This window comes from Erpetoichthys calabaricus, chromosome 8 (genome assembly GCF_900747795.2).
Source record: "Erpetoichthys calabaricus chromosome 8, fErpCal1.3, whole genome shotgun sequence".
Lineage (NCBI taxonomy): Eukaryota > Metazoa > Chordata > Cladistia > Polypteriformes > Polypteridae > Erpetoichthys > Erpetoichthys calabaricus.
In genome coordinates, this window is record NC_041401.2 from 176868030 (window position 1) to 176891757 (window position 23728).

General features: G+C 36.8%; 1 protein-coding gene across 4 annotated transcripts in view; it reads right to left on the reverse strand.

The window, feature by feature from the left end:
* The window catches only part of rerea (arginine-glutamic acid dipeptide (RE) repeats a), a 365998-nt gene that overhangs the window by 166804 nt on the left and 175466 nt on the right, over positions 1 to 23728 (reverse strand). For all 4 annotated transcript variants that reach the window (XM_028807869.2, XM_051931035.1, XM_051931032.1 and 1 more), the window contains exon 3: positions 9254 to 9324. In XM_028807869.2, coding sequence (XP_028663702.1) covers positions 9254 to 9324 — 71 coding nt within the window. The remainder of the gene's footprint in view (positions 1 to 9253; positions 9325 to 23728) is intronic.

Below are 23728 nucleotides of genomic sequence, written 5' to 3' on the forward strand. Positions count from 1 at the left end.
GTTAGGGGCGGTGAGTCTTGAATAGACCACCCATAAAGGACAGTAAACCCATAATGAGCAGAGCAAGAGCAGGTAATAGGAGTATGGACAAGCACAAAATGATACAGAGACAGCGTCTTAGATTAACAATAACCTATACATTATCTAAACCTGTTATCCAGAGTAGGATTGCAAGAAATCTGGAGCCTACCACAGCAGGTTTGGATGCAAGGCAGGAAAAATCCCTGGTATCCCTTATATCTATACTAATAAAAGGCAAAGCCCTCACTGACTCACTCACTCACTTCACTCACTCACTCACTGACTGACTGACTGACTCACTCATCACTAATTCTCCAACTTCCCGTGTAGGTGGAAGGCTGAAATTTGGCAGGCTCATTCCTTACAGCTTACTTACAAAAGTTAGGCAGGTTTCATTTCGAAATTCAAAGCGTAATGGTCATAACTGGAACATATTTTTTGTCCATACACTGTAATGGAGGAGGCGGAGTCACGTATCGCGTTCATCACGCCTCCTACGTAATCAAGTGAACTAAAAACAAGGAAGAGATTTACAGCACGAGTCGCACGCGGGAAACGAAGGTAAATGACGTTAATTTTTGACTGTCTTTTAATACTGTGTAAGCATACATATTAACACATGTGCAATTAACGTGTGCATTTACGGGGTGATTTCTCAGGCTTAAAAGCTCGCCTTTTACTAAAAAGGTAAATGCAAAAACTATTTTCAATCAGTTTATTGAAACGCTCCCGTTAAGGATTGCAATAACATATTCGCGAGATAAAAGAACGAAGTAGGGGGAAATGGAGGAACAGCCGCAAACAGCGAAGAGCAAAAAATTAATTAAACAATTGAGAACGGAGCGAGGTAAGCATACAAGCATGTTCATAAGGGAAACAAAGCACGGTGTAAAACCGTAAGTTTAAATTAAGTTTATAGAAACGCTCCCGCTGCGGATTGCAATAACATATTCGCGAGATAAAAGTTTAATGAGAAGACACGAGGTATAAACGAACCCCACGCCGTGGCGCAACGTTAGGGGCAACAGTTTCAACCATTCTATGATCTGCTTCTCGCAACTGAAAGACGGCACATGGCGGATGTTAGCCGACTTGCTGACCGCAACGTTAGGGGCTTCAACTATGGCGCTGACGCCACATCTCAGTGCCAACACTTTGCAGACTGTACTTAAAGACCACGCCCTCCTCACTGGACAGTTAAAAACACCAATCAAACTAACGATGACATCAAGTATTACCCAATCAAAAAGTAGGAAAGGAGGCATCTTCATAAAATGCGTGTGGGATGATTTGCATGAGACGCTGCTTTAAAAAAAAAATGATAAAAAAAATACGGGATAAATCCCGTCCAGTATTGATTCAAAACGGGACGCGCAATTTCATTCTCAAACGCGGCACGATTCCGTATTTTAAAGGACGGGTGGCAACCCTACAGTGCCAGGTAATCACCCATACAATCAGATTGTGATTCAGACTAGGAATGCAATGAATGTAATTACCCCGATCTACATACAAGGCGAAAGTCTTGCAACATTCAAAGATGATGGTTTGGGATAAGTACACCATACAACATAAAAGAGCTTATGAAGCCTTGAACCGAAAAAAGCAAGATCTCAGAGATCGTAAAAAAAAAAATAGGAGGTAATGTCGTTTTACTCGCTGTAGATTTTAGTCAAACATTACCAGTTATTCCACGAGGGAGACCAGCAGATGAACTCAACACGTGTTTAAAATCCATGCTTCTCCCACGCTCGGTTATATGTCGCGTGTTCTCCGGTAGGTGCAACAAAAAAATGTATACATTTAAGCATGTAATGGGCAAACAAAAAATGAGGTATACCCGAAGGCACTGCAGTAGTACTTAATGTAACTTTACTTCTTACATGTTAATGTTTTACTGTTTAATAATTTATACGCTTCTTATATGTTGTTCAAATTCTTTTATCAAAATACCACTGACAGCGCAATGCACGATAACATGGAGTGAATACACCATACGCATCCGCCCACGGCTGCCCTGCTGTGCGCAGATAGGAGTTGATTCTACAATAAAATAAAATAAAGATAAAAAGAGTAAAACAATCATCACCCATAAAGCGTGTGTGTGTGTATATATGTGTATATATATATGTTGATATGTGGATGTGTATATGTATATATATATATATATATATATATATGTAGATATGTATATATATGTGTATATGTATATGTATATATATGTTTATATGTGTGTGTGTGTATTTTATATATATAAAACACAGCAACACTCATAAAAAATGACAACACAATTACATTGACAATCATGTTACGTTATTTTTAAAATGTTTCCTTTTTTTTTTCATAACCTCTTTAACACACTACTTCTCCGCTGCGAAGCGCGGGTATTTTGCTATATATAATATGTGTATATATATATATATATAAATATATATATATATGTGTATATGTATGTATATATATATATATATATGACAGCGGGCGGCACGGTGGCGCAGTGGTAGCGCTGCTGCCTCGCAGTTAGGAGACCCGGGTTCGCTTCCCGGGTCCACCCTGCGTGGAGTTTGCATGTTCTCCCCGTGTCTGCGTGGGTTTCCTCCGGGCGCTCCGGTTTCCTCCCACAGTCCAAAGACATGCAGGTTAGGTGGATTGGTGTTTCTAAATTGGCCCTGGTGTGTGCTTGGTGTGTGTGTGTGTGTGTGTCCTGCGGTGGGTTGGCACCCTGCCCGGGATTGGTTCCCTGCCTTGTGCCCTGTGTTGGCTGGGATTGGCTCCAGCAGACCCCCGTGACCCTGTGTTCGGATTCAGCGGGTTGGAAAATGGATGGATGGATATATGACAGCAACACTCATAACAATGACAACACAATTACATTGACAATCATGTCACGTTATTTTTAAAATGTTTCCTTTAGTTTTTCATAACCTCTTTAACACACTACTTCTCCGCTGCGAAGCGTGGGTATTTTGCTAGTGTATGATAAGACTGATGTTAAGAACAAAAAGAATATGATATTTCAACTACCTATTTTGAGAGAGAGAGAAAAACACTGAAAAAAGGGAGACAAATATTTTAAAATATAATTCTGCTAATGGATTACTTTCACAATATCAGTTATTTTGAGTTGTGAATATGAACTAAAAAAGATAAATTAATAAATATGGAATAAATACAAAAGCCCATTAGTATGTGTAGTTTTTCATTACTTATCAGATGTTTTTAAAGCAAAAGTGATTGGTCAGCAACAATATGTTGATCTTGTATGATGACCTAGTCAGTCTCTCGATCAGTGCCATTTAATTTTCAAAAACCGGGAGTGCTCTCACCTTGACTTTCTTGTATACTTAGATATGGGAATGGATCTTTGAGGAGTAAACCGCAAGACAATGATTATATTTTTATATTATGCACATTAAGGAACCATCAACAACAAATCAAATTAATAATATATTGAACAATTATTATACTCGTGATTTTTCTGTCCATATGGTAAACGTTTTGTTGACCAGCACATTCTGATTTCAGCTGTTTGAATTACATCTTGATATACAACAAGCACAAAGAAATGTGGCACGCAAATCGCTTTCTATTTCTCACGCTTGACGCACGTGCGATCAGTTTGCTCTGTCACTGCAAATGCTGTGTTAATTATAACTTATAGTAAATTATTATTTTATTTCACTTAGTCTTTCTAGCTACTTTAATAGTTTCGTTTAGTGTTAGTTTTTCATTTCGGTTTTGTTAATTATTTTATTTCAGTTTACGAAAATGTTTTTTTAATAATAGTTTCAGTTTTGATTTTAGTTTTCGTTAACTATAATAACCTTGATCTGTAGTTTAGAGGAGACTTATCAAAGGTGGTCTTCATGGAAAAGATGCAACCAAAAGCCATTCCTCTGAAGTGGAAATAAAGCCAAATGACTCATCTAACCATGAAAACACAAGGACAGTGGTACAGAAAAATGGCAGCAGGTGCTCGGGGCTGATGAGTCAAAATATGAAATTTCTGACTCTAACCGAAGGTAGTATGTGTCAAATTTCTGAACAATGGCACATGGATGAATGTCTGCAGATAACAGTGAAGCACAGTGGAGGTTCCCTGCAGGTTTGGGAACACCACAAACAGAGTTGGTGATTTGATCAAAATTGATGGCTCCCTCATTGCTGAGAAGTATGGGCAGACTCTTATCCATCACGTAATACCATCAGGGAGATGTCTGATCAGTCCCAACTTCATTCAGCAGCAATGATAAAAACAAAACAAAAAAAACTGCTGTAGTGAAAAGTGGAACAAGAAACCTGAAACAAATGGTTTGACTCCAAAAGAGCCTTGTTCTCATCATCACTGAGTCAGTCAGGTTTTACTCGCAGAGAGAAGCAAGACACAGACAGGCAAAGTCTGTACAGGAATTGTGGCAAGTTCTCAAAGAGACCTGAAACAACCTACAACAGTGGGCCTGAGAGTATTAAGTGTTGTCTTTAAGGCAAAGGGTTACCAAAAATATTGACTTAATTTTTACTGCTCTTTATACGATGATTATTGATTAATAAAAAAGTATTTAATGGCATTATTTTTCCTTATAAGTGCCTAAAACTTGTGCAACAGTACTTTGTGTGTACGTGTATATACACAAACACACACACACTATACATACACATAGGTGTGGGATTTAAACTAGGAGCCGTAAGGGTGGAATTTGTAGCTTGTGAAATATTGAGCTGTTTTTTTTACTAATCTGTTATGGGCATAGCTTACACAAAACAGAAATGTTAGCATATATATCATTTTCTAAAAACTGAATTATGCTATGTGGTGTCAATTAAAAAACAACTTAATAAAAAAAGAGGCTTTTTTTAAAAAAAAAAAACTTTCAACAGGCACCAGAATGTTACACTTCAACAAAACACCCTACAAAGTTGAAAGCAAATCTAACCAGATGATATGTCATTATACATAATATAAAGAATAACAGAAAATACATCTGAGGCGTAAAAACAGAACTTGAAGAAAATTAAAAAATACTGTCTTACTTGCACAATTAACGTCTTCCGGATAATAGTAAAACTAAGCCACTAAATTAAAAGTAAGTGTACTCAACACTAATAGCGTATCTCAAATAAACTTGTTGAAGAGAAAGCTAGCAGCTAGAGAAGAACTTAAGAAGCACAGCTGAAGACCACATGGGTTAATAGTTTCTAATACTTGGATGAACAGTATAATGCCTACATGATTAACTAATGCACTAATGCAAAACAATGGCACAGTTACCTCAAGGATCCAGCACCACGGGTTTGAAACCCCAGGTCCTGTTGTTATCTGTGAAGAGTTTTCACATTTTTTTCTGTGTGCATAGCTTTTTTGCCCATCTTATATCCCACAGACTTTCTTGTTAAATTAACTGGTGATTCCAAATTGTAACAGTATAAATTTGAATATATGGATGAGTGGGCCTTGCAATTGACTGGCATCCTTTACAGTGATGGTTCTTGCCTTCATGTCCAATTCTAGGAAAGTGTTCAACTTTCTGGGACTCTTAATTGGGCTAAGCAGATTTCAGAAAGGTATGTTTTGTTTTGTTTTGGACCTTAGTGGGACGTTTCTGCCATTTAGAAGGGATAGGGTAGGTGACCCTAAATGTGTTGGAAATGGTACACTGGCAGAGAGGGATGTGGGGAGGGAGGATGGGAGGTGAACTAGAACCAACACTGAACTAGCAGGAGAAAAAAGAGCCAATGACAGAAATTAAATGAAAACTTGTGCACTTTAAGGCAGCACTAACATAGGCAAAATGACAAGCCAACCCAGTTTTAAGCAGCAGTCTAAATGTAGAGTAAGAGTAGATTCAAAATTTATTTTACTTAGTTATACTTTGCTAACTGCTCCACGGTGATACCTATCTGTTTATTTACGTGTTTAATAAATTATTCTCTTTATGTGCATTTGGCTCTGACAAACTGATTGCAATATATTTACTAAATGTGGAAGAAAAAAAAAGTAAAAAATTTTAATTAAAGCACAGTTTTTCAAAAGTATGGACACTTGTCATTTCCAAGAAAGCTATTCAAAAACCTCGTACTTTTAGATACACCCACATTTGCAATAAAACACAGAATTAAAATGACTTATTACCCACATTTATTCAGATTTAAGTAATTGAAATAAATGCAATACACATTGAACCAGTAAATTATTTAGCAATTACAATAAATCAAAATTTGTTGACTGACAAAATACAATGAAAAAACAAAGTATGACTCCTGAAAAATGTTTATAATTTTTAAACCTACATGAATCTAAGAACTCTAATCCCAATTTTATTGCTTTTAATACAGTAAGGTACCTATAACCTAACATACGCCAACAAATTGCAAATATTCAATTAACCAACATAAATTCAATTTCCTGGGATAAAAAATAAAAAGAGCCCTTGGCTTTAATACCCAGTGTGGCCACTATGCCAATGATACAAATGTTTGTTTCTTGCACAGATGGTGTTACCTTCTTTTAACTTAGCAAAACTTGTGAGCAAACGTCTTTTGCAAACAGATGTATCTTAATGTATTTCTTCTAACGGTCTAATTCCATTGTTCCAAAAACTAGGAAAAGTCCCTATACAACCTTCCACAAAGAAAAGAATAATGTAACAGTATCAAGCACACAATTCAATTCAGACCAGCACAAGGAGCAGCACTGGGCACAAGGCAAAAGCAGGCCATGCACACACATACACACACACATTCTCAGACTGAGAGCACCCCCCTTCAACTTAACCTATACAACTTTTGTGATAGGGAAAGAAAACTAGAACAACAGAGGAAAACTTACACATGGGGAAATCTTGCAAAATATGCAGAGATAATGACCAGGTGCACCATTTAAAACCAGCACCATTGTACTGTCCCTTCACAAAGAACTACTTTTTTTAAATTTACAGTCTGCTCCATGTCCCAGCCTCACCTCACTTCACTGCACTTCAAAGCATTTTAAAAGATTTAGATCTGGACTTTGACTCAGAAATCCTACCACTCTTGATTTCTTCTTTGTAAGCCAATCTCTTATGGATTTTGCTTCAGCATTTTGGACAACTGTCCTATGGCTAAATCCATTCTCCGTTAAGATTCGTAGTTCTGATGAATAGCACTATATTCTGTTCAAGAATTCCCTAATATATTGTGTAATTCATCACTGACAGCCAGATCCTTAGGCCTTAAAGCAACCTTAAACCATAATGTATCCCTGTGAAATTCTGTACAGGTAGTGCAAGTGTTTTCTATTTAAAGAGAGTTTTTAGCTTTTTCAAAACATGGCATTTGGCAGTGGAAAAATAACTCCTCTGGACCATCTTCCAGACTTCCTGTTATATATCCAGATGATTTGTAGCAAACCTAATGTACACCACACATTTGTTCAGTCTCTTTCGGACAACTGATTTATGCATCTTGACAATAACTGTAATAGTCTTAAGTTTTAAGTTGTCATACTTGGAAACTTCCCTAAACATGTCTTAGTCAATATGTGCGCTGTATTATTAGGGATGAACTAATGTTGGAAGACTGCCAGTGGCCTTCAATCCCCCCCCGCCCTTTTGGCTATCAGGCAGTTTTAAAGACAACAGGCAAATATTTAAGCTCTACTGGATGCTGTAAGGGCCAAAAATTGTACATCTTTAAAATAGAGAAGATATTGTAGCTGCCTTGTCACTATTTCAGCCGCTTTAAGGATGCACTCAATTAATAAAATAGTAAACAGAAATGTCAATTGAGACTTAACAGTTACTTCCAAAGAAAACAAACAATCTAAGACAAGAAATGTGATGTATTATGCAGAGAGAAAGACAAACAAGGAACAATAAACATTACTTTATAATTTTTAGAAATCCATCTATTTAAGATATTGTCTGATGAAGTGCTGAAGCTTTCATTGCACCATATTTCAAATAAATAGACAGTGGGTAAATTGCCATTGACTGCCATGAGGGAATAAAGGGTGAGATTACACTATTGACTGAGGACAACCACTGGCAATCCAATTATGACAGTCAAAGGCAAATCTATCTACAGTGAATGCTTCTAGTGGGCTATTCATAGCTCTGGGAAGATGTATCGAAGTACCTTGAAATCTCCAAGCAGAAAAGTAAAAGAAAATCAGACATTCACCTATCCTTCTTTCAAGAAATACCTACGGAGCTATATATTGAGCTTCTACGTTTAATTGATATTTCCATCCTATGATATAACAAGCGACATATGGGTAAATTAACACATATAAAGCTTTGAAATATACTAATTCAAAGCCTTTTTTGGTGTAGCTCTAAAGATTTCACATGTACATATAAAGAACATACACATTTGTATATAACGTATTAAAACACACATCACAATTATATCTACTTGGGTTCATTACAGGATTAAATTCAGAAAAAACATTGAGCAAATTTTAACATGCCAAACTGAATTAAATTAATGAAGAATTAATTAAAGGAAAATGTCTCAAAGCATACATCAAACCAAATTTCCATCTGACAGAATGCAGCAGACTTACTCCTTTAACATATGATTCATCCACGATCGTAATATTTCTCAAGGCATCAACTCTACCCTACTGCTAAACATTTCACTACTCAGGATGGCAAAGTGAACACTAAATTTGAAAGGTAATCCACTGTACAAAACTGTCTTTTTTTATGGGACAGGGGGGGGACCGGCAGAATTGTCCCTTTCAAGTATTACTAGTGGATCAAATAAAAAATAATTTTTATTATCTCAATAGTCAAGCTGCTAATTTTCCTGAGGACCATGCCAATATACTATCTGGTATTAGGGTTTCTTCTAATCTTTGTGGGATCATCCTGACTCATTTTATAGCTATGGTTTTAAAAGTGTCATCTCTATCATCTGTAACCCTCCTTTCTGTCTGTTTCACCAACTCATGCGTGAATGAGACAAATTACTTCCTAGGTGGGAAAACAAAATGGAGAGACAATTACATTTTTTCTGCATTTGCTGTAGTAAATTGGTCGTCTTTCAGCTGGCTAGTCCCTAATTTAACCACCACTTTGATTAGACAATGTCAATACTATAGTCTCACACTATGAGTTAAAACTATACGCATCTCTTTTTATATATTTATTTTTAAAGAAAAGGGTTATGTATACTACATTAAATTAATAACAAAGCTGATAATATCCAAACCAAAAGGTAACCATTTGAAAGAGGGGGAGGGTAGACTTACCAATTTGAAATCTTGAATGCTACAGATGAAATATGGGGTATTCGGCCTTCGGCTCTCAATGTATACACAATCTGAAAAGATACAAAAAAACACTTTAAGATAACAGAAGTTAATGATAATGGGTAATGAAACAGTTATACTGCACATTAATCTAAGCTCAATGTACATTAACAACCCAAAAAAAAGTTGGCAGTACTAGGATGATAGTTATGACAACTATGTAAAACTGAGATTTAAAGTGTTTTTTAAAAACAGCGTCTCAAACAAAACTGAAAGTTAACCAAAAAAGTTAATATTTTGAAGGTCTACCAACAATTTACAAAATACACTGAACTACCAAAAACAACTGGCAACCTGTCCATGGTTCATTTCTTCAGTGCTGCCAGAATGGCTCCAGCCCTCCATAATCTTGAATTAAACTAAGGAGAACTGGATTTATATTACTCTGAAATAAGGCTATAATAGCTACCTTTTGAAAGACTATGGTGACAGAAACAACCTTAAATGTGCATCAATAGTAGGGGGTGGGAATCGGTAGAGACCACTTCATATAATATTACCTCGATTTTTACTCACTGGATTTGTACTGCGATTTGATGTTGCAACTTTTAATTTCCTTTTTACTGAAAAATAAGCATGCAGAAAAATGCTATAAAGCAGCCTGAATATTTTTAACTCCACCTCACTGTTTTAGCCATTATGGATCAAGCCAGTACCCATGTAAAATGGAACTCACATGCTGTCTGAGATAGCTTAATATGCACTGCTGGCACCTGAAAGGTTCTTTAAAGTGAGAATTAAAAGCATTATAATAATAAAATGAAAAATCTGAATTATGGCAGTTCTTTTACATTTGCATGGAACAGTCAAGGAATTTAGGTTTAATCAGAACAGGATCAGATTCAGAATAATACTTCTAGTGTACTGCAGAACGTGTGAAGTGTTTAAAAATCTGCTTTGAGTACAACTGTACATCAAAAAACGAGGCAGTAGGGTAGAGAAATAACTGTCTCAAACTACATAGTGCAGAGGTGTGACTGTAGATTATTCTAATTAAGATTTTTTAAAAATCCTGAAAAAAATTGATGAAAATGCTCATTGTACAAATGATGTGCAAAAATAAACCTGCAAAATACTGCAACATTTTGTAGTGTGTCTGGAGTAACACAATGCCAAAATTAGTGTGAGGCAAAACAACTAACCATTAATTTCCAATCAAATGCCAGAGATGCCAGAGAGGCAAAATTTGGTCCTACTCTTACATCATTGCTTTAAGTGTGGTTAGACACAGATATGTGAATCACAAGCAATATCACAGTTTCAACACACAGGTGGTATTGTAGTAGCCAGCATATTACTCACAGGTGGCGCAGTGGTAGTGCTGCTGCTTTGCAGTAAAAAGACTGTGGAAGATTGTGGGTTCGCTTCCCGGTTCCTCCCTGTGTGGATAGCGCTTTGAGTACTGAGAAAAGCGCTATATAAATGTAATGAATTATTATTATTAATGAATTATTATTACTCAGAAGATAGGCTAGGCTGGATGGGTGATTGAAAACTACATGTCACACAGGTACGCTGAGCTTTCCATTCCATGATCTCTGGAATATTTGCTTTGCAAGCCAGTGAAGGTTCAAGAAAGCAGGATGAGACTCCTGGATACACAGATCCTCAAGGAAGATAAGACATGATCACCAATGTACAGCACGTGACTCAGGAAGACAACTGAGAACATGATCAGGAAGACAATTTGGTTCCCTCCAACACTGGATTAATTATTCTAATTAATTAATTCAGCCTATATACATCAGACTTCCAATACAACTCGGAGTCCTGCCATGTGCAAAAGTTCGCTGATGACACTGCTATCGTGGGCTGCATCAGGAATGGGCTGGAGGAGGAGTACAGGGACCTAATCAATGACTTTGTTAAATGGTGCGACTCAAACCACCTACACCTGAACACCAGCAAAACCAAAGAGCTGGTGGTGGATTTTAGGAGGCCCAGACCCCTCATGGACCCCGTGATCATCAAAGGTGACTGTGTGCAGATGGTGCAGACCTATAAATATCTGGGAGTGCAGCTGGATGATAAATTAGACTGGACTGCTAATACTGATGCGCTGTGCAAGAAAGGACAGAGCCAGTTATACTACCTTAGAAGGCTGGCGTCCTTCAACATCTGCAATAAGATGCTGCAGATGTTCTATCAGACAGTTGTGGTGAGCGCCCTCTTCTACGCAGTGGTGTGCTGGGGAGGCAGCATTAAGAGGAAAGATGCCTCACGTCTGGACAAACTGGTGAGGAAGGCAAGCTCTATTGTTGGCATGGAGCTGGACAGTTTTAACATCTGTGGCAGAGCGAAGGGCGCTCAGCAGGCTCCTATCAATTATGGAGAATCCACTGCATCCACTTAATAGTATCATCTCCAGACAGAAGAGCAGCTTCAGCGACAGACTGCTGTCACTGTCCTGCTCCACTGACAGATTGAGGAGATCGTTCCTCCCCCAAACTATGCGACTCTTTAATTATGCTGCTGCTGAAGAATGTGAATTTCCCATTGGGATTAATAAAGTATCTATCTATCTAAAGAAATTTCTTCTAAATAGTTATTACAATTCCATTCACTTTCAAGAATTTATGTTACATTTCATTTTAATCTTGTAACCATTAGAGTAAAAAAAAAAAATGTTATATGTTCTTCTGCACTTTGTCATATATATTTACGAGCATCCATTGATTTTGGACAATTTTAATTATAAAAACATTTTTATAATACTTGCAGTTCTTCTTAAATCACTTTTTTAAAAACTTAAACAATTAATGATTCAGGCAGCTTAAAAAAAGATAAAATCACAAAGATTCGTTCTGGTACATATAGTAAGTTTATACATTTTTAGTAGATAAATCTGCCTCTCTTTCAAATACTCTGCTTCCTCCACTACACTCTGCCATTCCTGAAGTTGAAGCATTAAAACTTTGACTTGTGTGTAAACAAATAAGTGTGAGAAGGTTAAGTAAATATGCTGACATGATTAAATACAACAAAGAACATGTATATTTTCAGTACTGTGATAATGTTTTCAATTTTACCGTGGGAGATTACTTAGTTATTTAATCTGTTTAAATGATGAATTAAAATATGCTTATGATACATATGATAGACTTAATGACTTTCTTTTCATGTGTGTTTCTCTAGGATAACTAATACTTAAGCATGTCAGTAATAAACAGTTCAATATACTGATAATTGCTGGCAATATATTCTTACATTTTACAAAAGTAATTGCATTTAATACAATTTCTGTTATTTGCTTTCATCAATGTTAAGATTTTATTGTATACAGAATTGCAATTTATTTCATACATTTTTTATTCTGTTACATTATATACTGTACTGGGTATGGAAAATGGTATTGAATTTCAGTACTTTGCATTGCATCAAAGTGTAAAATTTTAGTATCATAACAACCCAATAACATACGTCACAACAACTTTAAAGTAAGGACTCAAAAGTTAGTAAATTAAGGATTAAAACTTTTTATATCCCTAATGATTCAATTGCCAGCACATACTGGTCTCATAAGTTTACATAAATTCAAAAGAAAATTTATACTAACCTGCGTCAGTAAATCTATGAGCTCTAGTCTAACATATAGAGCTATTATTTACAAATACAATTAATCCATGGCCTCTGAATCCATCACTACTTGTTCAGCTTATCACTGCATGCCAGAAGGTAAAAGATTTAGCCGGGTTCAGCAGAATTTCTTTATTCCTTTTTCTAAGATATTAAATTGACAAAATTCTGGCTTCAGAGAAGACCTCATACAATATCCAAGTAAGATTAGAATCTGATGCTGTTTCAATGAGCTTTTTTTTATCTGCTAGATAGCTAGGGATTGACAACCATCAAAAGAAAAGCCTTAGCTCAAACACGTTTCTCTCTTAAACCATTTACAAGAGGGGTAATAGAACACATTACTGTACTGGGAGAACTATTAATGTGAAAAAGTTCATCAAACACAGAAGAAAACAACATTTTCAAACTGACAACACAATCAATAATCCAACAGATTTTTTTTCAAGCAATGCATTAAGTACTGCGTCATTTTCTAACAAATATATTTTAATACCCTTACAAATACAGAAAAAGAGATGAAAATAGCCAGGAGCCATTAGATTACACCCTAATAGAATAATAACTGAAAATATTGTCTTTAAAACAGGGTTTGAACAACAAATAACCTACATTAGTCTTTATCAGTATATAGAGGAATATCCCACAAGACTCCTTGGCACAAATGCCTTAATATCTAAAGTATAATTTTTTAATAAGTTGTTCCTCAGATGATGTCAAGTGAAATGCAGAATTTGATAAGATAATAAATCCGTAACAAACAGAATTAAAACATCTAATCATTTATGACAAACAGAAAAACTTACTTACATTACTATAGTATTATTCAATGTCAATAAAAATTAATGCACTCTTCTGCAAACCTTTTAACATGCCATACATGTCCAAGTTGACTACATTTGTGGTTGCAAATGACACACACAAAACTTTTCAAGGAGAAGTGGAAATGTACATGTACAAACTATATAGCAACTGACTTAACTATCCCCTTTGGGTGTACATGGAGGTGTGTGCTGTTCAGCTATGCTTAAGTAGGCGAGGGCCAATATTCGTGTAGGAACACTTGATCATTAACACAAAAGGTCTGCTTCTCCAAACAGCCAGCCAAGAGAATGCAACTCGATATACTGTATATACCATGCAGACATGGTTAAGAGCCATAGCCATCTCTTACTCGAATGTCAGTCCAGGTAAGACATATGGTCTACAATGACTTGACTGCTGGTGCCAGATGTGCTTCTTCCAGCAGAGAAATCGCTGCCTTCTTGGGATTTTACTCTAAATATAAAATCCAGTGAGATGCAGTACTCTGGGTTAAAACACTTTGTTAATAAGGAAAAGTCAAAGGAGAATGATCAGATTCAAACAAACAAAGGACAGAAGAGCAGAAGTGCAAAACAGCTTAAACAACACTGAACATTCAGCATGTTGGGCTTTTAAAGTAGATGGGCTACAGCTGCAGAAAAGCATGACAAGTTCCACTAATACCAGAAAACAGCAGAAAGATTAACTACTGTGGGCATATGATTACCACAAGTGGATGGCCAATTTCTGCTTTAACACAAAAATGTTAGGGTCAGAATTTAGAGCAAACGGCATGAGTCTATGAATCCATTCTGCCTAGTATAAATGGCATATACTGCTGACGGTAATGCCATTTAGAGACTTAAAAGCCAGTTCTTCCTTTAAGAAATCTACTTAATTACATATCTATTTTATGTAAGCATGCATTATTTATTTTTTATATATATAATTCATTCATTGTTACTCTTATTTTCTTTGCTTGTAAACTATTTCTTTGACATCTCATAAAGCACTTTGTATGAAAATGTATTTTAGAAATAAATGCCTGTTGCAATGGTGTGAGAAATGTTTTCTTGGCACACATTAGGCCTTGACTGAAACTGACAATATACAGTACCTGCACCGTTTGTCTTTATGGTAACAGTGTACCTGAATTCTCATATTTGAAGCAGGACAGTGTGCCTTGTCATATAGCATTCATCATTTCAAACTGATTTGTGTGGCAGTTATTTCTGTTTACTCCAGTGGCCTGCAAAATCCTTGCATCTCAGCACATTTAAGGTGAGCGTAAAAGAGAGATTTGCAGCACATGACCGAAAAATGTGCGAAGACTGTGAGATGATATCAAGTTAGCATGGACGAAAACACCAAAGGAATGTTTCCAAAACCTCACTGAATTCATAATCTAAAGAATTTGGTCTGTTCTGGAGACAAAAAGAAATCTTATTCAGTACTACACTGTAGCACCTAATAGTGTGGCAATAGTGAGTATATAGCTCAAAGAAAAAGAAAAAACTCTCCAGTAAGTCATTACAAAAACAGCTTCACTGAAATAATGATATGCATATTTTTTGCTGCTCAAACAATACTGATTATAAAATTTATATTTGTAACATTTATTGGTGTATAATTCTCACTGAAAGATAACATAGCTCGGAATAGTATATTCCCATATAAATAAGATTCCCAGAATTAACTTCTATTTGGCTATCTTGGTATTTGAGGCAGATCACTGCAGAACCAGATTAACACCAGGTAAAACATCTAGGTACCAAACAGATGTTGGACATCTTCCATATTTTGTACCGGAGAACCATCCATATTTCCATCTTTACATATACACAGCATTTTCCTGAGCTATTTGTGTCACTTCTATTGAGTGAATTTTAAGTAACAATAAATTAGCCTGCTGTAAAAGCACAATCTATGAAGGATGTTCATTTAAACAAAGTGCTCATCCTTCTGCCTGTTTTATGTTGAAAATAATTTTGTTGCAAAATAAACCATAATATTCATATTCATAACACTGATTTCTGTGTTAGACTCTGTCAGCTACTTTTTGGTGCTAAATTTTAAACATGATGCTGTTTAAAGAAACTAAACTTACAAACCAAACTTAAATGGGGTCATTGAAGCCTTACTAACATATATAAAAGTGTCACAGAGTTTTAAACAAATAACAAAATGGAAGGACATAGATCACACATTTTAAAATCAGGAAGTATAGTATATTATTTTTACTTCAAAAAAAATCTTATGAAAATAATTATGTGCGCTATTAACCAGAGCCTGTCTACATTTTTAACTAAGAAATACAACAACTCTGGAATTATTTGTCAATTTAGTCAAATAAATTATAACTCACATGTGTAGTGGCCATTCATTTTGACATGGGCCTATACAGAGAAATTGTTAATAAAAGTCCAATTTATGGAGTCTGAGAACATTTTTTAAAATGTATTAGGAAAGAAACTGCATAAGTAGTGTGTGCAACCACGTAATTTTTATAATAATGAGCTAACTTTTTAAAATAGGTTAAAACTGCATCCATAAATACAAAGATATAATCTTCTTGATTTTGGACATTTTAAAAAGAACAAGATTTTGAACAAGATTATTTCAGAAAAGCTTGGTTAAAATAAGAGAACTGCTGAATGTGGAGGAAAAAAAAACAATTTACATAACTATGTGTGAAACAAATAGATTTTTGGCATGCTGTATGTTTCTGTAAAAACTGTAGCAGCCAGCACCAAGGAAAATAATTTCAGAAATAATTTACATAAAATCAATTTTGATGTTCCTTAACATACATTTACACATCCTTAATCTTCTGAGTCTGTAAAGACAATAACTGCATTCTTTTCTGTTTTGCAAAAAATACGTAAAAATATAAATACATAATAGCAAACTATAAATAATGGATGAACAATTCATAGATGATTATAAACAATCACAACAAAAAAGGATACAATATTCTAAATGCATTAATGTACAGACTTCTACTGCACCATATGTTAATTTATTATTGATCTGCAGGAAGGTCAGGTGAACTTGAGGATGATACTTTAGATTTTTTTAACCAACCAATTACCTAACTTAAACTGGTTAGTTGGAAAGAATTGTTATAATTTGTGACTGAGGCCTAAAAAGAAGATAAACTCTTGCTTCATTTCAGTGGGAAATTCAGTGTGTTCCTCAGTTACAAAACTAATTTCAATTTGTGTTAGGAATGTTAGGTTGCCTTACTGCACTGCAACACATAAAACAGATTTCCTCTGAGATACATTGTTCATTTTAATAGACACATACATTCACTATTTAAGCAACACATCAGATCATTTAATATATGGAAAGAGAATGAAACCTACGGAGATACAGATACTGTGTTATAGTAAACTTTCCACAGTTTGCTTTAGACTGAAACAAACCTTTCACAAATGCTCAAAGCAAATGAAATGATCTGTGAGAAACTTTAAGAAACCTTCCACTGTATAAGTTTGGTACTAACGAGACACACTTTTTAAAACAACGTTAGAAAAGTCCCATGTATGAAGAAGTAATCCACACTTATATTAAATACACTTGGGAGACGTATCCAACAGATGTGAAGATAAGGCCATTTCTGTTATTTATTATGGATGAGTGACACATTAACTTCTTAATCCTGACACACCTCCACTGTGTGACTGGCAAATCACCCTATTCTTTCATCTTTTTGGAAAACACCGTTCTACATTTTCTAGTATTTATTCACTACAAATTAGAATTCTGCTCTTATTATCTGGGCTTTGGACTTCTGAGATAATGGGACTAGATCCTTATCTCCACTCTACATCCTGACAAAAAAGCAAAATATTCTACATCCAGACAAAAAAAGCAAAATATTGAAAATTATATTTATATTGGAATTGACACACAGACAGACACACTCTGCTGTGTATTGTTCTTCTGAAACTGATGCTTTTCCCAAAATCATGTTAATGGTAAATCACAAACTTTTCAGACCTTTCCAGATATTACATTCAGATTGTTTACATGTATTTTAAAATATCAGAATTTTCTCCACTTTGACACTATCTTGTCCTTAGTGAAAAAAAGGATACTTTCCTAGTGAGAATGTCTCTATTTCTGATAAATAATCCACACTTGGTAAATACTCTGACTGACTGCTTCTAAATCATGACAAATGTGTTCTTAAGGTAAGGAAAACAGAGACTTTGAGGCAAGGTATTTATACTCTCAAATCATGGCACCAAAGAGTGGCAACTTGTTTCAGGTTGATTAGCAAATACAATTAAAAAACACATAGACAGATGTAACAAACCAAGTTATATATATTGATTGTTTAATATACTGACCTGCTATACATTAAAAGAAAAGCTTAGTGTGACTTGGGTTCACACCACCTCTATGTGACCTTGAACCATTTAGGAGAGCCATAAAACAGATGGCCTGATGAATGGAGGAACTCTTGATTATCTTTTAAAACAAATTATACCAACCAGACACTTAATAATAATAATAATAATAATAAATTTTATTTATATTGCACTTTATATTTTAGCAATCCCAAAGTGCTACAGAGTAAAAATAGAATAATAAAATAAAAAAGAACAGAAGAGTCTATAAAATACTTTAACAAAATGACTTTCTAAAAAGATGAGTTTTTAGGTTTCGCTTAAAGGCCTCAGTCGACTGTGGGGCTCTCAGGTAATCAGGGAGGGCATTCCACAGCCTCGGCGCCACCGATGAAAACGCCCTGTCACCCATGCTGCTGAGCTTAGTTCTGGGGACTTGAAGAGTGTGAGTGAGTACAGAGCGGAGGGAACGTAAGGAGTTATGGGGGGTAAGGAGTTCCTGTAGATAAAGAGGGGCATGTCCATAAATGCACTGATGGGTAAGAAGGGAGACCTTGTACTCTATTCTGAATGAAACAGGGAGCCAGTGAAGGGTTTTCAGGATTGGGGTGATGTGATCATACTTTCGCACCCTCATCAGGATCCTGGCAGCGCTGTTCTGAATATACTGGAGTCTCTGGATACTCTTGCCAGGAATCCCAATGAGGAGTGCATTACAGTAATCCAGCCTGGAAGAGACAAAGGCATGGACGAGCTTCTCTGCATCTGCCAGGGTGAGTAATGGGCGGAGTTTGGCGATGTTCTTGAGATGGTAAAAAGATGACTTACAGAGATATTTGATGTGGGTGTCTAAAGTAAGTTGGGAGTCCATTCTAACACCCAAATTAGTAACAGATGTGGAAAGAGGAATATTTTGGCCAGAGAAAGTAATACTGGTGATGGTAGAAGAGCGAAGATGATGTGATGTACCAACTAAGATGGCTTCTGTTTTGGATCTGTTCAACTGAAGAAAATTGAGCCTCATCCATGCCTCTATCTCCTCCAGGCAGGTAGACAATGTAGATGTTGGCAGAGGAGCAGTAGAGGAGGTGGGAGTAGTCCTGAGGTAAAGCTGAGTGTCATCGGCATAGCAATGGAACGATAAACCATGTCTGCCAATGACAGTTCCAAGGGGGAGCATGTAGATAGTAAAAAGGATAGGGCCCAGCACAGAGCCCTGTGGAACACCACAGGCGACGTTGTGGGTGTGGGACTTTGCGCTGCCAAGGGCGACATGCTCAGTTCTGCCAGTCAGGTATGATGTAAACCAATTTAGAACAATTCCTGAGAGTCCAATAGTGTATTGCAGGCGGTGAAGAAGGATGTTATGGTCTATTGTGTCAAAAGCAGCTGTCAGGTCAAGGAGGATAAGTAGTGAAGGTGAACCAGTATCTGCCGTCATCAGAAGATCATTGGTGACCCTGACCAGGGCTGTTTCGGTGCTATGGCCAGGGCGAAAACCAGACTGAAACTTTTCAAACAGATTGTTCAGTTTGAGATGATCGTGAAGTTGTGCTGCAACTATTTTTTCCAGAACTTTGGAGAGAAATGGAAGATTGGAGATGGGCCTATAATTGGAGAGAACTTCAGGATCCAAGGTGGATTTTTTCAGTAGAGGTCTGATGACAGCAGTTTTTAGTGCAGAAGGAATATGGCCAGCCAGGAGGGACTGATTTATTATCCTGGTGATAAGTGGAGAGATGGCAGAAATGTTGGCCCTCAGCAAGGGTGAGGGGAAAGGGTCCAGGGAACTAGTAGACGGTTTCATTTTCCTGATGACATCCTCCACCTCTTCCCGTGTGGCAACAGAGAAAGAGCAAAGAGGATGGACGGTCTCAGACAATGAGTCAACAGTTGGGAAGGGCAAGATATCCTTGGTAGAGAGGTGTAAACGGATATTATCAACTTTTTGTTTAAAAAAGTTGATATACATGTTGCATCTGTCATCAGTGGTCTCAGAATGGGCAGGTAAAGGAGGTTTGACAAGATGATTTATGGTTGAAAAAAGTTTTTTAGGGTTGCTGGAGCCATTTCTGATGATGGTGGAATAAAACTTGGACCGTGCAACCTTCAGAGCTTCTGCATACGCTCTCATGTGTTCTCTGTAAGCCTGTTTATGGACAGTTAGCCCAGAGGCCTTGAGCCGCCGCTCAAGGACACGCCCAGCCGCCTTCATTTTTCGCAGCTCGCAGGTATACCAAGGTTAGGGTTAGGGTTAGCACGAGAATGAGACGGACCTAGATGTTAAAGGGGCGTGGAAGTCCAGGAGACTGCTCAGGGACTGGTTGTAAAAATCCACAAGGTCAGCAACAGAGAGGGAGCTGATAAAGTCAGAGGAGAGAAATGTAAGGTCCAAGGCCAAGGCATCCACATTGATATTCTTCAGATTTCTGAAGTAGATCTGTCGTTTTGGTTTGATACGGGAGGAGAAAAAGGGCAGCTCCAATGACACAACTTTGTGGTCTGAAATACCAAGATCAAATACCTGTAGATTCCTGATTGGGGCACAGTTTGAAATGACCAAGTCAAGAGTGTGACCCCTAGAATGTGTGGGAACATCAACATGTTGTTGTAGGTTGAGAGAATCTAGCAGCTCAAGGAAATCAGCAGTGAGATAACCTGTGGGATTGTCAACATGAATATTTATATCTCCTAAGATTATGATGTTGGCAGAAGTAGCACAGAGTGTTGTGAGAAGATCAGTAATTTCCGGAATAAAGGCAGAATTGGGTTTTGGAGGTCGATAGATAAGGAGAACAGTCAGGGGAAACGGGGGCTTACATTTAAATGCAAGGCACTCACAGGAAGATATTGCAGGTATCGAGATAGGGGACAACCCCAGGTCCTGACGGTGGATAACAGCTATTCCACCACCACGCCCAGTGCTGCGAGCTGCCTCCAAGTAACTGTAGCCAAGTGGACAGGCTTCATTTAAGGCAGAGTAAACCTCTGACTGGTGCCAGGTTTCTGTCAGACACATGAAGTCAAGTCCTTTTTCCCTGATGTGTTCTTTAATCAGTATGGATTTATTGCTGATAGATTGAGAGTTAAATAGTTCAAATTTAACCAATGACTGTGAAGTAAATCTCTGTACAGGACGCAGAACATTAAAATCCACTCCACGCAGCTTAGAATTCATTCCACAAAATAAATCCAGCCGGGGATGTGAAGACCTCGCGATATTTCTGTCAGTGGCTCGGGTGTATCCCATGCTAGAGTCCAGAGATCTCACGATACTTCCAGTGTTGATAGTAATTGGAGCGACTGTGCTCTGATGACGCGTCAAACGTGCGACAGATGACCAGAAAGAAAGAATGTTGGTAGTAGAACACTTTGGGTGGTTATAGAAGACGAACTTTCGGCTGGATCCTCTGTGAATGTAACGAGGACGGCGAAGAAGTCCCAGTTCTTTAATGATGGAGATGTTCATTTCAGGAGTGGTTGCAGGATTAAGTCGGCGGAGTTGTGAGTTAGAATATCTGAACGTCATTCAGACTGAAGAGGTAGGGAGGAATGCTGTCCAGACAGCGCCCGAAAATCTAAAGCAGTATATCCGGGCAACAGGTGAGTAGACAACAAAAAGCTTACCTTAACATAACTTAATAAAATCCATAAAGTCCACAGCAAACGGTAGAACAGTATATCCAGGCAGCAAGTGAGTAGGCAACAAAACCTTGATAAAATCCGTAAAATCCACGGCAAATGATTAAAACAGTACAAGAAAGCTTTCAGAAAAAAAAAAAAAAAAAAAAATACGAAACTTACTAATGAACACTAAAAGAAAAATAGTAAATTAATAAAGTTAGTAAAATATAAATAATAACAAAAACATTAAACATAAAAACATTAAACAAAGAGTCAGAGGGAGAAGCGGCGAACAATCCACTTCATACTTCCATGATGATGAGAGAGGGAAGGAGTTCCCCAGGAAAAGAACATTGTGCACAGAAACCACAGCTTGACAGTAAGCATTAGATAAACTTTTGTTACATCGAATTTCAAGATACAAACACTGCAAATATAAAATGTGGTCTTGTATCCTACATCGTATGACACTACCGCATGGCTGGAATGAGAAACAAATGAAAATTAAAACATCTTTAATCAAAAGCAGGGGATTTAAATATCTGCTTGAAATAACAGAACTAAATTAGAACATCACAAACCGACTGTACTTTGGCAAAACTGTTATTCACCATCTGTATAATGATGTAAAGGTGAAAGCTGTCAGAACACAACAGACACCACTAAATATGAAAGTAGGCTTGATCCGCAGGTTAAGTGTTCTTCACACATATTTAATTTACTGAGTCTTATCCTCAGATATCACATCACTGTTTAGTGCACCCACAAGCTTGTTTTAAACCAAACTCTATTAGGACTGGCAAAGCACAAATTTATCGTATTGGAAATGTTTTCATGTTATACTAAAACACTACTAAAAGATTCACATACTGCAGCTCTCATGAACCACAGTTATCACTGGCTTTTCTGATCATGACTGTACCCAGTGAGAGAGTGTTTTCAACTACATGGCATACTGTCACAGAGAAGAGGTCTCTGCTTAATACAGAGTGTTGCTATTTTTATATTTTGTTTAAAGAAGATATGACAGCCAATGCTGGAGCACTGTTTTATTTTAATTCAGAAAAAACAAAAAGAAACTTAAATTTGAATGGTTTTTCACTGCAGTACCTTCATATTATAGGTTCATAGGGTTATTTTCACATGTAAAAAGCAAAGTGAAATTCTTATTTGCACATGCTAACCAACATGCAAAATACCTTATGTTACTGCTGTACTTTATACATAGTCGCCTAATACATAAACTCGTACACTCAGAAAAAAACTTTTCTAAAGGTTTGACCAAATCAATTTAAAAACAACAACAAAAGCACCTAAGGCCAATGTCACATTATGTCACTTTTTGTCGTGGGGCATGTCAGATTTGCCAATTGATGTCGCTGATCTCACTGATGTACCATGTCAAATTACACAACTGAAAATCGCAACCCATGTCACAATTACTGAACACAGACCTTTCAGCGCTGTCATGCTTTCCCCTTTTCCTGGCCAATAGCATGTTTCCTGACACAGCAGCACTTTATGAAGAGTTTAATAGCTACATTGAGTTCAGCAGCAATCTCTTTAATTCTTTTTTATCTGCTCTATTATTCTGCTATGTAAAATATGAGGCATCAGCCATATAGGATCCTCTTCTGTTTGTGAGGTTCAAAACAAACGTGTTCCTTAGTCCTCATTGCTACATTCTATGCATTGTACTGCATAATTAGTATACATTGGTTCATTTGGCTGTTAGCTCTCCGGAGTACGCAGCCTACTCCTCCGACCAACGAGAAAATCAGACGTGTTTGACTTTATCCTAGTCAGTTGAAGACTAGTTGGAATCAGTCTTTAGGCATGCTACATTAGACAAGCGGCTTTACATGAGCATTCCTCAGACTTTCTAAGGTTATGTAAATGAAGGCTGCAACTGAAAATCACAGAAAATGTCATTAAATTTAACATAGCCTTAAAAGTGAAGCAGTGTGACCTACTGGCTTCGTAAACAGACTGCAAATCACTACACTAATTGCACCAATCCACAGTCCAATTACTTGGCTGTATTCCAAAATAT